The sequence below is a fragment of the Pagrus pagrus genome, assembly GCF_965226575.1.
Source record: "Pagrus pagrus genome assembly, chromosome: 18".
NCBI classification, from domain to species: Eukaryota; Metazoa; Chordata; class Actinopteri; order Spariformes; family Sparidae; genus Pagrus; species Pagrus pagrus.
The window spans coordinates 22,616,299-22,631,320 of record NC_140202.1 but is presented as its reverse complement, the minus strand read 5'-3'; the positions used below and the strand labels follow the sequence as shown (position 1 = coordinate 22,631,320).

The window sequence follows — 15,022 nt, the reverse complement described above, 5'->3', positions numbered from 1 at the left end:
ACCTACACTATAGTGCAGCTTTTTAAAATGGTGAGCTGCATATTTTAATTGACGGACCATTATCATTGCTTTCTTTGAAGACGGAGTTTGAAGAGCAGAAGCAGGTGGAGCTTGAGGACCTGAGGCGGAGCTTCTCATCTGAACAGGAGGAGAAAGAGCGGAGCTACACCGGCAAAATGAGCCAGCTCACTGCCCAACTGCAGCAGCTAGATGCTGTGGTGGCCCAGGTACTACACACACACTCTCACTCACACACACACGCACACACACGTACACACATAAAATCCCTACCTATTCTGGTGTTTTTACAGGTTTTACATTGTTATTTTCATAATCTTGAAAAAGGTGACACCTGCAGCTTCACTTTGCCTGAGACTATAAAATCGGTTGTGGTTCAAAATCAGTGAGATAAATGAGAAGATATAGTGACTTACAGTCTAAACTGAGGGCCCGTAGAAAATGGGAGGTCTGGGAATTGCGATTAAGGGAGGCATCATTCTGTTGCATCCATGGGCTGGATTTGCCTCTTTTCCTTACATAGGATTACATCCTGAGAAGAGATTATCATATCAAAGAATCACTGCACTAATCTGGAGTGTTTAAGATTATATTTTTGTGGACATTTTTTTGCCTTAGAAAGCAGATGCAGAGAAGAAATGAGGGAGAGAGAAGGATGGGTATGACTTGGTGACCGGCAACACTGTGGAGGCCATGTGGGTTGTGTTGTTTGGGTGCTAAGGCACTAAAAGGTCATGTTGTCATGGTTGAAGCTCTGAACTTAACTGATGAAATGATAAATTGATGAGTAGATCAACAGAAAAATGATCAACTGCTTTGATAAATGGTTAATATTTTCAGTATTTGTTCAATCCAAAATGCCTGAAATTCCAGTTTCTTAATTGCGGAGATTGGCTGCTTTTCTTTGTCTCATGTGATGGTACAATGAATACTTTATGGTTTTATAGTGTTGGTTGGACAAAACAAGATATTTGAAGATGTTACTTTCAGGAAAGTTTGATGGCCGTGGTCGATTGTTGGGCCGATATCCAGAATTTTTCCGATTATTGTATCAGTGATTTTTCTGTCAGATTGGCCATAAATTAAGCTAATTTAAAATGTTCTGCTGGCTCTGATGCAGCATCCTCTCACACGATGTCCTGCCTACGACACTATCTGATTGGAAACACATAAATTAGCAGATTATAAACATTGTATTATTTGAAAAGAAACCAGTAACTAAAGTTATCAAATACATGTAGTGGAGAGGAAGCATAAAGTAGCAGAAAATGGAAATACTCAAGTAAAGTAGCTGAAAATTGTTCTTTTTGTTCAGTCAGTAAATTGTACCTGGGTTTATTCACTGGCAGTTTAATTTTACTGCAAATGAATATCGGTCCACAATGTCGGTCTTCAGTCTGCTTGATTTCTAATAATCTGTATTGGTATAGCCCCTGAAAAAGCCATATTGGTTGACCTCTAATTCATACACATTTTGTCTCTTTCTAGAAATTTTTATTTTTTGCTCCAACGACTTCTAATGGCACATGCAGAATATATAATTACACTTTAATTGTTCCTTTGGTTCTTGTGGCAATGTGATTTATGGATGTGAATCCATAATAAATGGACAGCACAATTGGCACAATTGGCATAAACATGCCCGATACACATGTATACATTTGTTTCCATGGCACCTGCCTGGCTTGGTAGTGAGATATTAACCCACACCCACCCATGAGGGTAGCAAAGAGGAGCTTATGAGAGGTTGGGAGGGCGCTGTTGTCAGGGCAACAGCATTGTTTTGTTGAGGCAGGTGGCTACATCAGACGTGTTTGATGGGAGGGGGCGGGAGGGAGAGGGAAAAAGAGAGGGAAGTCGTGGTAAAAGCAGAGGGGGAGAATGAAGGGGTCTAGGAGCGAAAGGTAAGAAAAATTAGCGTAGACCTAGAAGACAACTTTGATAAAGACTCGAAGTGCAGCAGGGAATCCAGACGTTGGCTCGCCTTAATCCTACACTGACCTGGCTCTTAACCGCAGTGTCTCTGCCAAAGGATGCCTGATGACTACAGTTGGTACGTGTGTGTATGTATGCTTTAGGCTGGTTAGAGGAGGAGGAATGTGTTTTTTGTCTTTTAGTTGAGCATATTTTTGGTAATGGTACTGTTTTTTGACTGTGAGAGAAATCCCCCTTATGTAGAGACGACATCTGGTTCTGATTTCTTTTTGAATACATAACATGCTTTCTGCTTTTGTCATGCTCTTGGCTGATGGGTTGTTGATGGATGTTGTTTCTCCTGTGATAGAGACTATCAGATGACTTTTGAACAAAGAGAATGAGTTGGCACTGAGCCAGTCTTTGAGGTGTTCATTTGAACATCTGTTGTTCCTCTCTCTGGCGCTCAGTTGCACTCGTGGATAGTTTTTACAGAAGTTATAGCACAAGTGGGAGTGGGGCAGTTAATAGGTTTGTCTTTATTGTTGAGTTGAGTTTAACAAGCTATCATTATTTTCCAGCTGCAAGCAGAGGTTGGCTGTCTGCAGGGAGAGTTAAAGGGAAAGCGGGCAGAGATGGAGACTTTGGACACTCTCCTCCAACGAAGGGAGCGTGAGACTCAGGAGGGAGGCAACCTTCTAAAGATGCTCACTGACGACTTACAGACTGCTAAAGAGGAAAGGTAAATGATGCTCTATGTGTTCTCTGCTGTATGCATTGTTTCATGTGTATAACGGTGTGTAATATAGCTTGGTGAATTTATACTTTGGAATGTGTATTTACAGTAAGAAATAAATACCAAAAATGTGCTAATGCCAGTTAACGTCACCTGGTAAATTGTAGGTTTTTCAGTAAAATATATGACATTGCAAGTGGCAACTTATGACTGAAACTCCTTCAGTATGCCCTCCTAACCCAGGGGATGAGTGAGGTGAGGTCTAGCTGGTACTACACAGACTTTAAATGTATATTTTAATTTTATTTCACTTTTTCTTTCTTTAACCCTGGAAATGCATGATTGTTTCTGAACATCTGTTTAGACTTAAACAATAAATGAGACACCCGTGTGTTTATTGGCCTATCACGGATATATTTGTATGCATATGTTGCCTGATAAACGCTGATATTTTAAGATTCTATCGCGTAATATCCGTATAAGCCTCGCCCCCAAAAATCGCGTATTGGTGGGGCTCCACTCCTACATAGTCATGTATAGTCTTGTATATTCTTCTGATATGTCGTGATGTTTTTCCCAGACGTAAACTGGACCAGGCCAACGAAAAGCTCAGGAAGGTGCTGATCGAGATGATTCGCAGCACAATCGCAACGGAAGAGCTGATTGGACAAAAGATCAGTGCCAAAGCCAAAACATCTGAGCAGGCAACCCATCAGAGGAGCTTAACGGGGAACAAAGACGCACAAGAATCAGGTCTGCTAGCCTCTGATTCATTCTAACAGTTCAGTGCATGTGAGTCTTTGAGCTGAAAGAACCACATTTAGCTGTGGCAGAAGTCTAATTTGCAAGGTGTTTTATAAACATATATACTAAGAGATGAATTATAATGTTAGATCCAGTTTAAAATATTTGCATCAATACAACAATGAATTTTGACTTGTTTTTACAGGTATTTCAGTCGCAGACTTGTCATCAGATGACCCTGAGCTGACCCACCTGCTCTGTGAGAGCCTGCTGGTTTCAGACACTCAGCTCAATCCTGGCGGAGAAGAAGCGGCTCTCAATGCCTGCAGCAGACTGCGTCACACTGTGGACACACTGCTGGAGCTGCTCAACCAGGCCAACACGCAGGTAAAGGATGTATACACCTACTGGTATCTCAACAATCAACACAAAAACCTTCTTTCATATTGCTTTTTTCCCCATTTTATAGTATTGTCAGCCGCCTAATAATTGTGAGTTTCTCACTTTTTCTCTAGCTGGAGCAGACTCATGATGTCCACCTTTCTCTGGAGGAAAAGTTCTCTCAGGGCAGAGAAGACTCCACCCGTCTCCTCGAGCAGCACAAGCTTCTGTTGGAGCAGCTCGATCAGGAGGCGAAACTGAAGAGTCAACTCCAGCTGGAGCTACACAAGGCAGAGGGTGAGCAACGTATCCTCGTTTGTTCTGCTTCACTTGACTCCTTCTGCAAGGGGAAAGTAGTTAATCCAATGACTGTTAATACACGTTGCTCTTCTGCCTATGCTCCAATTTCATCACTTGCACTGAAGATTAAACATAAGTCAGCTATTTCTGTTGCTGTGTTTTGTTTTTCTATTGACATCAAATTTTTGACATTGCATGATTTGTTCAGGGCTTCTGGATGGCTACGTGGCTGAGAAGGCAGTCTTGGAGGAGTCTCTGCAGCAGAAAGAGGCACAAGAAGAGAGACTGGTGGAGCAGCTAGAGGACCTGAAGTTGAAACTTCACCAGATGCAGGGCATCACTGCCGAGCTGGACAGCCTCAGACTGAAACATCAGGAGCTCAGCGAGGAGCACACACGTCTCCTGCGCCAGAAGGAGCATCTCTCCGCCGGCCTGGGAGAGAGGGAGAAAGGTGAGTGGAGTGAGCACAAAAAGAATAAAATCACATTTTTCTGTCTGCATAAAACGTTACGTGACCTTGTTTGTGAGCTTGACCACACACTTATATAATGTCTGTGCTCAGATGTGTCTTTTCTCCGTAGGCCATTGGCTCAATTTAGATCCCGATACAGGTTTGTGGGTCAGAGTGGAGTATGAGTGTGTGCGCTGAGGGGGTGGGGATGAATACGCAGTATATTTGCAGTGCTGTGTGAGATTGCTGTTTGTAACACTGACATTGCCACTAGCTTATAGAAAAGGCTCTTTGAGTGCTGTGTCATTTTAACCTCTTAAAGAATGATCTAGTTGAGAGCTGTTAAAGAGAATGCATTTTCTGGAGGAAGGGCACAGTATGTTATAATAGCTGTGTATTTTTTCTAACTCCTCTCTTATATCTTGCTGTTTTTTTTTCTTTTTTAATCTATTGCCCTAACCTTTCCTTGTTTCTATTTCAAGCTCTCCTGGCAGAAACGGAGCGTTTGGCCCAGGACAGGCTGGACTTGCAGCGGCAGGCAGAGAAGGACCACAGCTCTCTGTCCCTGCGCCTCAGGGCCCTTGAGAGAGAGCTGGAAGAGCAGGAAACCAAGGGCCTGGAGACGGAGCAGCACCACAAGATCCAAACCGAAGACCTCAATCAGCGTGTCCAAGCACTCGAGAAACAACTGAAACACGACCGGCAGTTTATAGAGGTGAGTTTTTACAAGTTGAAATTTTTTATTATTTGCCTTTATTTAACCAGGTCGGTCCCGTTGAGACACAATGGTCTCTTTTTCAAGGGAAGCCTGGCCAAGACAGCAGCATAGAAAAGTTGCAACAATTACAAGACACACAAAAATCACACAGCAACAGAGATAAAATACATTACAAATAGAAGCAACAGGACTAAAGCTCCAGATTCACATTAAAACAAGAACAAGTGCGGTATGAAGCTGCTCCAATTTCTCTCACACGAGTTTTCAAAGACCCAAGGTTGATGAGCCCCTTTAACTTTAGTGTTCTCTGCAGTGCGTTCCAAGCAGCAGGTGCAGCGTACTTAAAGCAGTGCTTACCAAATTCAGAGTTAATAATGAAATAATTTGAAAATTTAAAAATATCCTTTATTAAGTGTTGTTCTTTACAAAATTCTCTTTCATTGTCTAAACACTTACAATGGCAATTACGATCTTGTATTCTCACTTCACTGTCTTTCCAGTGTTATTTTAGAGCGTCATAGACAATTTCTCATGTAAATGCTTAATGTAGTGGACGCAATCTTTGACATAACCTGTTCCTACGCATATAGGAGCAGGCTGTGGAGCGTGAACACGAGAGAGATGAGTTCCAGCAGGAGATCCGAAGTCTGGAGGCCCAACTCAGACAGACAGCCAGTGTGGATAACAAGGGACACAGGGTGAGGGCCGTACATTTGATAGCAAGTGCACACAGTAACATCTAATCAAATAATAATTCTCAACAGGGCAGTAATGTACAAAATGCTCCTAATTGTAGATAAAGATGTATAGCATTTGCAGTGTTTGTGTGTGTGCCTTTGATGTGTTTTTTTGTGCGAGTGTTCAATGCATTGCTGATTGGATTATAAACTAATTAGGGGTGTCACGATTCTCCAAATCCAAGATTCAGATTAAAAATTATTTTTTAGCTCTCATTGTTTGCATTAAAATTATCGCATCTAAATTTGTAAAGATCACCAGATCATTTGTTTTATGCTATGTCGTTTAAATTTTCAAATTATTCTTTAAAAAGATGGGGGTATTTTACAACAGCAGCTTGCCTTTATTCTGGTGGCTTCTTGCATGTTAGGGGTATGAGTTCAAATATTTCTCATCAAAAATAACGATTTCAGAGTTCCACAAAGAAAAAAAAAACACCTGGGGGACTCAACAGTAAATAAAAGATGGGAATTCAGTTTATTATAGACTTCATTTCTAAAATCCGTCCAAAGTAAACCCTATTCCCAAACAAGATAATAAACAATGCTCTAAGTGCGGTTCAGTTCTTCCCCCACAGGTAAACCCTCCTCTTAACTCAATAAGGATCTCTGGAAAAAACCCCATCTCTCCAGTACCAATCAGCTGATTGTCTTTGTGCACACATAAGTATTTGGAAGTCCACCTGCAGGCTGCTGATACGGTAGCTATGTCGTCTTTGAAAGAAAAAGAAAAAAAAACCTTGAAAACACCTCAAACAAACTTCAAAATTGAGTTGGATGATCGAAATCAAAAGCTCATTTCGATCGATTTTCAATTTGGAATCAAAATCGTGACACTCCTACAACCAGTTAACTGAAGTATATATTGTAGTACTCGAAGAGGTTGAAGTGATGAATGCATTGTTTATTTAACAATGAGCCTGACTTTTGCCATGTGTTTATCCCTGTGCCGAACGGATTGCTGTAGTTTGAGGACTTGGTTCTGCAGGTATGAAATCTGACTGTAGCATATTCCTCTTAGCTCCTCTGACTGTTCTGCATGGTGTGTATTGTATATCATTATTTCTGTGCTATCATCCATAGATGAATTGTTAGTGCTTTAATGTGCTTGTCCTGAGTTCTACATTCATTCCTATTTCATCATCCGTTCGCTAATACCCATTTGCTTCTGTTTCGCACTTCATTCGTCTTTCACCTACATGTCACTTCTCTCTGGAATGGCTTAACTTCAATGTTCTGTACCCGTGGCTGCAGACCTGGAATGGCTTATTTTTCTACAAATGATGTAGATTTTCTATTCGCAAATCTCTTTCTGCTTGCTTAAAATGCCAGAAACTTGTTATCACAAAATGTTGTCCCTTCTGTGTCTCTGCAGGTGGAGAGTCTACAAGCTATCATCAAAGACAAGACAGAGGACCACGCCTCTTTGCTTGCAGCCAATCAGCAAGCCCAGCGCGACCTTGTCGAACGCAATGAAGAGATTGACAAGCTAGCCGGGCGAATCAGAGAGCTAGAGCAAGCGCTGCTTAACAGTGCGGAGAGTAACAGGTCTGTCAGTCAACTGGAACAAGAGCTCCACAGAGCGAAGTTGAGAGAACAGGAGCTCACACAAGTATGAAAATACACACTTAAACCTGTCTTGTATGTAAACATGAAAATTGCTCTTCATGCAAGGGTGCATCAGAGTGTTCTTTCTCTCATAAATGTACTATTTGTCAGGATAAGCAGGCACTGGAGCAGCAGCAGCTGTCTAGCAGGCTCCAGATCTCCGCACTGCAGTCCAAACTTGATGAGACAAGACACTGTTACCATGACAACACGCGTGACCCCACCCAGGAACTGAGGGATGCCCTGGACACTGCTCAGGAGAGCCTGCACAGCAAAGAGCAAGAGGTCTGTAGGAGTTTATGCAAAGCAAAGAACTACAGTGCAATCGTAGAGCTTTGAATATATTTTTAGCCTTATTTAATAAGAAATGTTTATTTTTTAGGTCGAGTTTCAGCAAGGCCAACTGGACAATGTGCAGAGGGACTTGAGCATCAAAGAAGTTGAACTAAAACACCTCACACTGCAGCTGGAGCTGCTGACCAATCAAAATGCAGCCCATGTGAATGAGCTCCAAGAACAGATTGCTGCCCTAAAGGTAAGTGCTGCTTTGTCTTCATACCAAATTGTTTTCTGGTATATTTTGCTACTTTATAAGTCAAACTTATATTTGGACATCAGCACAAAACAGCAAGCTTCCTGTTCTGCTGGAAGAATGTTGTTCGTTTTGGAGAGTCTCTGTGTAAAGACACCTCTTTTCAAATCAGACTGGCTATTAGAGAACTTTCAGCACAAGACTCAGCCTTTAAAATACATGTGTACATCTCTGCTTGCAGGAGAATGTGTCTGCTCTCACCATACTCCAGGAGGAGAATGAGGAGCAATGCGAGGTGGAGGATCCAGAGGAAGAGGCCCTCCCCTCAGCATTACTTCAGGAGAAGAATCAGGAGATTGACCACCTCAACAGTGAGATTCAAAAACTGGAACAGGAGTTGGAGAACACCAGGGACACCAAGGTCAGAATAAGTACACGCAGAATACATGTTGACACTGTGGAAGTTTCCATAGTTGAGGCCACGATGAAAAAATGTTATTGTTTGATTAATTGTTTTGATCTTTTCTGACAAACAGATGTTGGAGGCTGAGCTCGAGGACCTGCATTCACAGGTGGAACACCTTCAGTCTGAAATAATGAGAGTGCGTGAGGACAAACAGGAAGAAGAGGAGCGCCTCCATGAGGTCATCAGCACGCTGCAGGCAGAGCTCGCCACATTAGGCCCAAACCTGCACGAAGTGAGCGACTCTCAGGACGGCGACAGCATCAACCCCTCGCCAGCTCCCAGCCCAGAACCTCACCACTACACCATCCAGGAACAAGAGAGGAGGGGAGGGCCGAACAGCCTGAAGCAAGAGCTCAGTCTGACTCATTCTGCCTCATCTCGTTCCCTTCGATCTCGTCTGAAGGCTCTTCAGAGTCAGCTAGAGACGGCAGTGGCAGAGAAAGAAGGACTGGAGCGATTACTGCTCACCCAGGAGGAGGAGTACAGAGGACACGGGGAGGAGTTCGGAAAGAGGCTGAAAGCTGAGCGGGAGAGGGCAGATAAACTTCAAGATCTCCTCACTGACAAAGAAGCTGAGCTGGAGGAGGTCAAAACCCAGATAGAAGAGGAGAGGGAGAAGATGAAACTATCTGAAGAGGAGATTGACAGTGACAGAATTAAAGCTGAGGAGGTGAGCGCCTTGCATGAGAAGAACGCCCACCTCAGCTCTCTGATTACAGAACTCCAAAAGAAAGAACAGGGGAGCGTGAGCAAGATCCAGACTCAAAAAACAAAGGAGCAGGAGATGAAAATAGAAATGGAAGTCCTCAGAGAAACCAGTCTTACTCTTGAGAGACAAGTCCAGGAGGTAAGAGCCGAGGTGGTGGACATGGAGGAGCTGGTTGCCGAGGAAAGGACAAAGATTAAAACCCTTGAGATTGTAAAGGGAGAGCTTTTTGCTGAAAGGGAGGCGCTGAGGAGGAGGGAGGGGCAACTCCAGGAGGAAATTGAAAGGCTCAGACAGGAAGTGACTTCAATGAGAGCTTGTCTCCAGGACCTGACGGTTCAGCACAATGAGAGGGAAACCAGTCAAGAAGAAGCTCAGAAGGAAGTGCTGGTGAGTGTCAGCTAATAGGTTAACAGTTGGTGTCACTGTTAAAAGCACAAGCAAATGCAAACCAAAACCACAACATTGCACCTCATAATTTTCCAGTTGCCTCTTTAGTAAAAGTAATAAATATCTAGAAAATCTAAGTACAAAATAATCATCTGAGATTTGTTGGTGTTAAATTGGTTCACTGCAATGCAAAGTACATGTTTAGGTTTTCTTAACCTGCCAATGTGAGCAGCAGATGTTTGTGAACACATTGTCTGTTTCAGCCACACATCGAACTAGCAAAATCCCCAGACTCGCGAGACAGTTATGACTAATTCTACATCATTCACGTCTTGTAAATTCGGCATTGAATGCAATACATTAAGTTGTTTTTTCCTTTTGTGAGATGTGACAGTATGTCGAGGCATCGTTGTACCTTCCCGTTTGTTTTTGTACACACTGATTCAACTGATTTCATCATTTACACTAAATTAAAGACAACATTTTATTGACAGTTAACATGTACAAATACTAGTACAGTAAATGGTAAAGGCAACTAAAAAAACAGTCCCCAGACTCCCTTAAAAAATCGCTAAATTTTGTGAAACAATTCTTAACTATTATTAACTATAGTACCTTACCTACCTATGCGATATACGTTACGGATGTTAATAATCCCTTGTCTTTTAAACTGTCATTATATCTCAGAATATACATTATTTAGAATTTCTGTGGTCAACAAAGTACTGACCGGATCCTTAATCTGGTCAGAGGAAGTGGAACGGGACTTTTTCTTCAGCCTATGCTCCAGGTTTGATGGCAATCAGGGTTTTTACTCACCAATATAATTCAGATAACTTAGATAAACCTGCTTCAACAGGCCCCGTGTCTGCAGAGGAAATACCTTGCTGCTGCTTTGTTGCTAGTGTACAGCTGTTCTAGCGGCTGCAGGCAAGACCACATCTGGTTACAGTTAACTGCCGTAACACGTCATCACAGCGTCGGTCATGAGACGGCAGAATCTTACTAACACGGAGGAAGTGACATTAAAATGAGGAAGCAGGAGGAAACTCTTTGCGAGCCGTTGTTTTTAAAGCTCTGATGCACTTTATTTTTCATTTCTTTACGTCCTTTCTTGGCAGGATGTGGTAAGAAGAAGTTGTTGCTCTTACAATCCAGGAATGCATGGAGGCTGTAGTGCATATGTTCGGCTGCTGCACGTCTTTGTAGTCTGATCTGTTTTAAATGAGTTCATAGTTGTTTTTAGCAAATGTAGCCATTGTTATAGGGTACTTAAGAGTTATCAAGCAGTAGACCTAAAAGACTGAATCAGATTTAAAAACACGTGTTATTCGTTTAATCAAGTACATGTGTTATTCATTAAATCTCTGTTTAGACCGCAAAGCAAGTTATCTGATGCTGCTCTTGTGTAAACAGTAGTAGTAGATTTTTCCCAGAGTAAAGGAAACTTATGAACAAAATAAAACTAAAATGTGATCTGTGCATGCAGGGTTTTGATTTTAAGTCTAGCTAGTCATGTTGATTCTAGCTGCTAAACAGAATGTGTCCCTTCCTTTCAGACCCATGCCGAGGTCACCCTGGCTAAAGCAGACACTGCCTTGAGACAGAAGGAGGTTGAGCTCGCCAAACTGAGATTAGAGCATCAGACTCTGCGGGCAGAGCTGACTGCAGTGAAACAGGGTCTGAGTACCAGCACAGAAAGAGCTGAAAAACTACATGAGGAAGGACAGGTGGGAATATTAGACAACTAAGTACAGAATATTATGTATAAGTTGTGTTTTTCTGTAGAGATCCAGTGTTTGTTGTGAGATTTGAAATTGTGGCAGTACTGGATTCATTCTAAGATTGACAGTTGGATTCTAATGTCACATATTTCTGCCCTGTCAGACCAAAGAGCGTGCCCTGGTCGACCTGGAGACTGATAACCAGCAGCTGAAGGCAGAGCTTCGAGCTCTACAAGAAGACCTGTCTGTACAGGAAGAGGAACTGGCCTATCAGAAGAGAGAACTACAACAGCTCAGACAACACTGTCACCAGCAGGACACACATCCTCACAAACAAGGATACCCACAGAGGGGTGAGAACTAAATTTTGCTTCAAACAAGCCCTCTGTAATGTTTATATTGCACAAGTGATGTTGGTCTAGTCGTGGGTTTCAGTTTAATTAAGAGAAAACTTGGCTTCAATTTATTGTATAGATACATTGAGTGCTCCTTCAAGATAAACAAAGCAGGGAGAAAAGAAAAAAGAGCTCCACAGTGCTATTGGAGGTCTAAAACTCCACAAGGAAACCTCTAAAGAATGTGGCATAACAGAAATGTATTCTCATAATGAAATGTTTTATTTTCTTCATCTGTCAGATATTTCTCACAGAGCTTTTGAGGAGGTTGTGAGCATCTCTCGTGATGAAGCCTCTCTGAGCTCTCCAGAGGTTTTAAGGAGACTCGAATGCTCAGAGGACAGAATCCCAGAGCGATTCCACACCTCTGTTCTCGGCTCTCGTCTCTCTGAGATCAGCGCTCTGAACAGCACCGGCCTGGATCTTCCCCACATCAAGACCTCTCCCAGGGTTGTGATGGAGCCCCCACACTCCAGGACCATCACACCAGATCCAGCCACGCAGAGTACCCACTCCCCAGGCTCTGTGTCAGTCTCTGACAACTTCTCCATGCTTGACTCACTGGACACTGACAGAGTATGTGGTCTAACACTTCCATACATGTTACTGTTTTGAGCGTTTTGTAAGAAACGTTTTGTTTTTTCTTTGGTTCAGATGTGGTTAAATATCTGTTAAAACTTTTTTTCCTAAGGTGCGTGAACTGGAAGGACTTGACATAACAGCACCTCCATCTCCTCTTGACTCCACCTCCTCCATGTCAGCACCAGAATGGGCCAGTGATGGATATGGCAGCAGTGAGTATTTCCACACTGAGCTAGACCGTTGTCTGTGAATACTTTCATGGTATTCGCCTTGGCTACATAGATTATACTTGTGTTGGGGTTTTGGTTTTTTTCTGAACATTGCCAATAACAAAAATGTAGAATATCACCAGACCTTTCGAATTAACCTTTTCCTGATCTCTCTTGTGTGTCAGATGTGAGTTCAGAATTGGGTGCAAGGCTGCGAGTGGAGCTGGAACAGACTGAAAGGCTGGATGCTCAGTTTGTTGAGTATCTCCGCTGCCGAGGAATTAACCCTACAGTTAACACAGATAGTGCTGCAGGCAGTATGAGTTACAGTGACGACCTGTTGTCACCTGAGCTTCAGGTATGCTTTATTTATATTTAGCATTTGATTTGATTTAGCAATGATTTTATTTATTTGACAGCAAGCTTGATTTCACTCCGTTTCTTTCTCCGTCTTTCCACAGGGTCTGTTGAAGAAAGTGTATCAAGAAAGCTGCCGAATTCTCACCTTGTCCCAGCGTCGTGCCACTTCCTCAACCCAGCCACACCTCTTGGACTTGAAGGCCCTCTCATTGAGTCAGACACAGCATCATTCTGAAGAAAGCTGCACCCTGCTGGACCCAAGGGACAAATCATCTTCCAACCCCCCCATGAGCTGGCAGCAGGAGAAGAGAGCACTGCAGGAGACTGTAATCGCTCTCCGAGAGCTGCTCTGTCGGATGGCCCAGAGACACACACAAGTGAGTTTCTGTGATTTCAAAAGACTTCTAGTGAAATTATTATTTATATTGGTTCTATTGATTATCGGCGCTGATCACTTTCTCCTTTCTCTCTCAGACTGACTATAGAGGTGATGATGAGTGGCACAGAGATCAGCTTAGTGTACATGTTGAAGCCCAACTGAGGGCAGAGCTGGAGGAGAGCCAGAAGCAACTGAAATGTGCTCATGACACTCAGCAAGAGCAAAAGAACAAAATACAGTCACTAAGGTATTCAAGCACACCTCCACAACTTTACATATTATACAAAAACAGATGACACTGTCTATTGCCAAGCATTGGGTGAAATCAGCTATTTGTTCTTGTTCTTCACCATGTTTCTGTCACACACATGCAAACATGCTTTCATATAAGACAACCAAAAGTGATAAAAAAGTAACGATAGGATTGTGCTTTCTTCAGGCTGGCTGTAGATCAGGGTGAAGAAGCTACGAGAAGGGAGCAGACCAGAGTCCAGGAGCTTCAACAACAACTGGAGCAGGAGAGAGCTCTGAGTCTTCGCAAGGACAGAGAGGAGGACGAAAGGAGAGGGGTAAGATGAGGACTAAAAACATGCAACTGAATATACTGCAAATCCTCATATGAAAGCTGGTATTCAAATGGTAAACTAATAGCCAGAGGCCAGCAAAAACATTGATATAATTACCTGTAGCAGACTACAGTGAGTTTTTAAGACCAAAGAATGTGAGGAATCCAGAGCGTGTAACCAGAGTGTATGTGAGCTTTCTTTTTTAAAAACTCTGAAAGATGACCTTCCTCTTTCCTCTCCAGGCGTTGCAAGTATCTTCTGAGCAGCAGAGGTCAGAGGTCATGACTCTGAAGGGTCAGTTGGAGCAGGAGAGTGTGGCCTGCAGCAACCTCAGACAGGAGCTCCAGATTGAACGGTCCCGCAGTATGCTGTTGGAGAAACGTGTAGACGACACTCATAAGGAGCTAGAAGATGAACGCCAACTCTCTGCTCACCAAAAAGAGATCAACTTGCAAGAAAAGACTTGTCTTGAGCGTCTTCTCACTGAAGCAGAATCTCGCTCAGCAGAAATTCACTCTAAGCTCGCAGATGCTCACAGGAGGCTGGATGAAGAGAGAGACCGTTGCTCCAGGCAGGTGGACGAACTCAACCGCAGACACGAGGCGGATGCAGCCAGAGATCAGAAGTTCATCTCCGACATGCGCACCCAGCTAGACCAGGAGCGAAGGCAGGGGGAGGAGCTTGCATCTGTGATGGACAGACTGAGGGCTGAGCTACTGCAGAGCAAACGGAAATGGGAAGAGGAGGCGAGAACGAAGAGGGAGGAGCTGCAGAGGGAGCAGGAGGCCGCCACCCGACATCGTGTAGCTATGGAGACCTTGAAGGAGCAGAAACAGGAAGCCAGCGGTGCTTTGGACGTGGAGCGAGAGCGGTCTAGACGCCAAGGGGTGGAGCTAGCAGAGCTGAAGGAGAGACTGCGACTTCTGAAGGACAAAGAGAGGGAGAGGGAGGAGCAATGGGAGCGGGAGAGGAGGAAGGCGAGGCAAGAGCAGATGGAGAGGGAGAGACGACAGGAGAGGACCAACAACAAACTGGTAAAATATCACAAACCTAGTTACTATTTCTTTCTATACCCACTAGTTTTCTCAATGTTTTCACATATATTT

General features: G+C 43.3%; 1 protein-coding gene across 3 annotated transcripts in view; it reads left to right on the top strand.

Moving 5' to 3' along the window:
- Positions 1-15,022, top strand: part of pcnt (pericentrin) — a 38,392-nt gene that overhangs the window by 19,276 nt on the left and 4,094 nt on the right. For 2 of the 3 annotated variants that reach the window (XM_084381044.1, XM_084381042.1), the window contains exons 31-53: positions 81-227; positions 2,514-2,674; positions 3,249-3,421; positions 3,618-3,799; positions 3,928-4,090; positions 4,302-4,544; positions 5,027-5,259; positions 5,853-5,960; positions 6,967-6,987; positions 7,375-7,611; positions 7,719-7,892; positions 7,990-8,142; positions 8,381-8,560; positions 8,676-9,701; positions 11,261-11,431; positions 11,589-11,778; positions 12,062-12,396; positions 12,512-12,614; positions 12,797-12,969; positions 13,073-13,348; positions 13,446-13,597; positions 13,790-13,919; positions 14,159-14,950. In XM_084381044.1, the coding sequence (XP_084237170.1) occupies positions 81-227; positions 2,514-2,674; positions 3,249-3,421; positions 3,618-3,799; positions 3,928-4,090; positions 4,302-4,544; positions 5,027-5,259; positions 5,853-5,960; positions 6,967-6,987; positions 7,375-7,611; positions 7,719-7,892; positions 7,990-8,142; positions 8,381-8,560; positions 8,676-9,701; positions 11,261-11,431; positions 11,589-11,778; positions 12,062-12,396; positions 12,512-12,614; positions 12,797-12,969; positions 13,073-13,348; positions 13,446-13,597; positions 13,790-13,919; positions 14,159-14,950 (5,523 nt within the window). The remainder of the gene's footprint in view (positions 1-80; positions 228-2,513; positions 2,675-3,248; positions 3,422-3,617; positions 3,800-3,927; positions 4,091-4,301; positions 4,545-5,026; positions 5,260-5,852; positions 5,961-6,966; positions 6,988-7,374; positions 7,612-7,718; positions 7,893-7,989; positions 8,143-8,380; positions 8,561-8,675; positions 9,702-11,260; positions 11,432-11,588; positions 11,779-12,061; positions 12,397-12,511; positions 12,615-12,796; positions 12,970-13,072; positions 13,349-13,445; positions 13,598-13,789; positions 13,920-14,158; positions 14,951-15,022) is intronic. The other variant, XM_084381043.1, reaches the window with a different exon arrangement.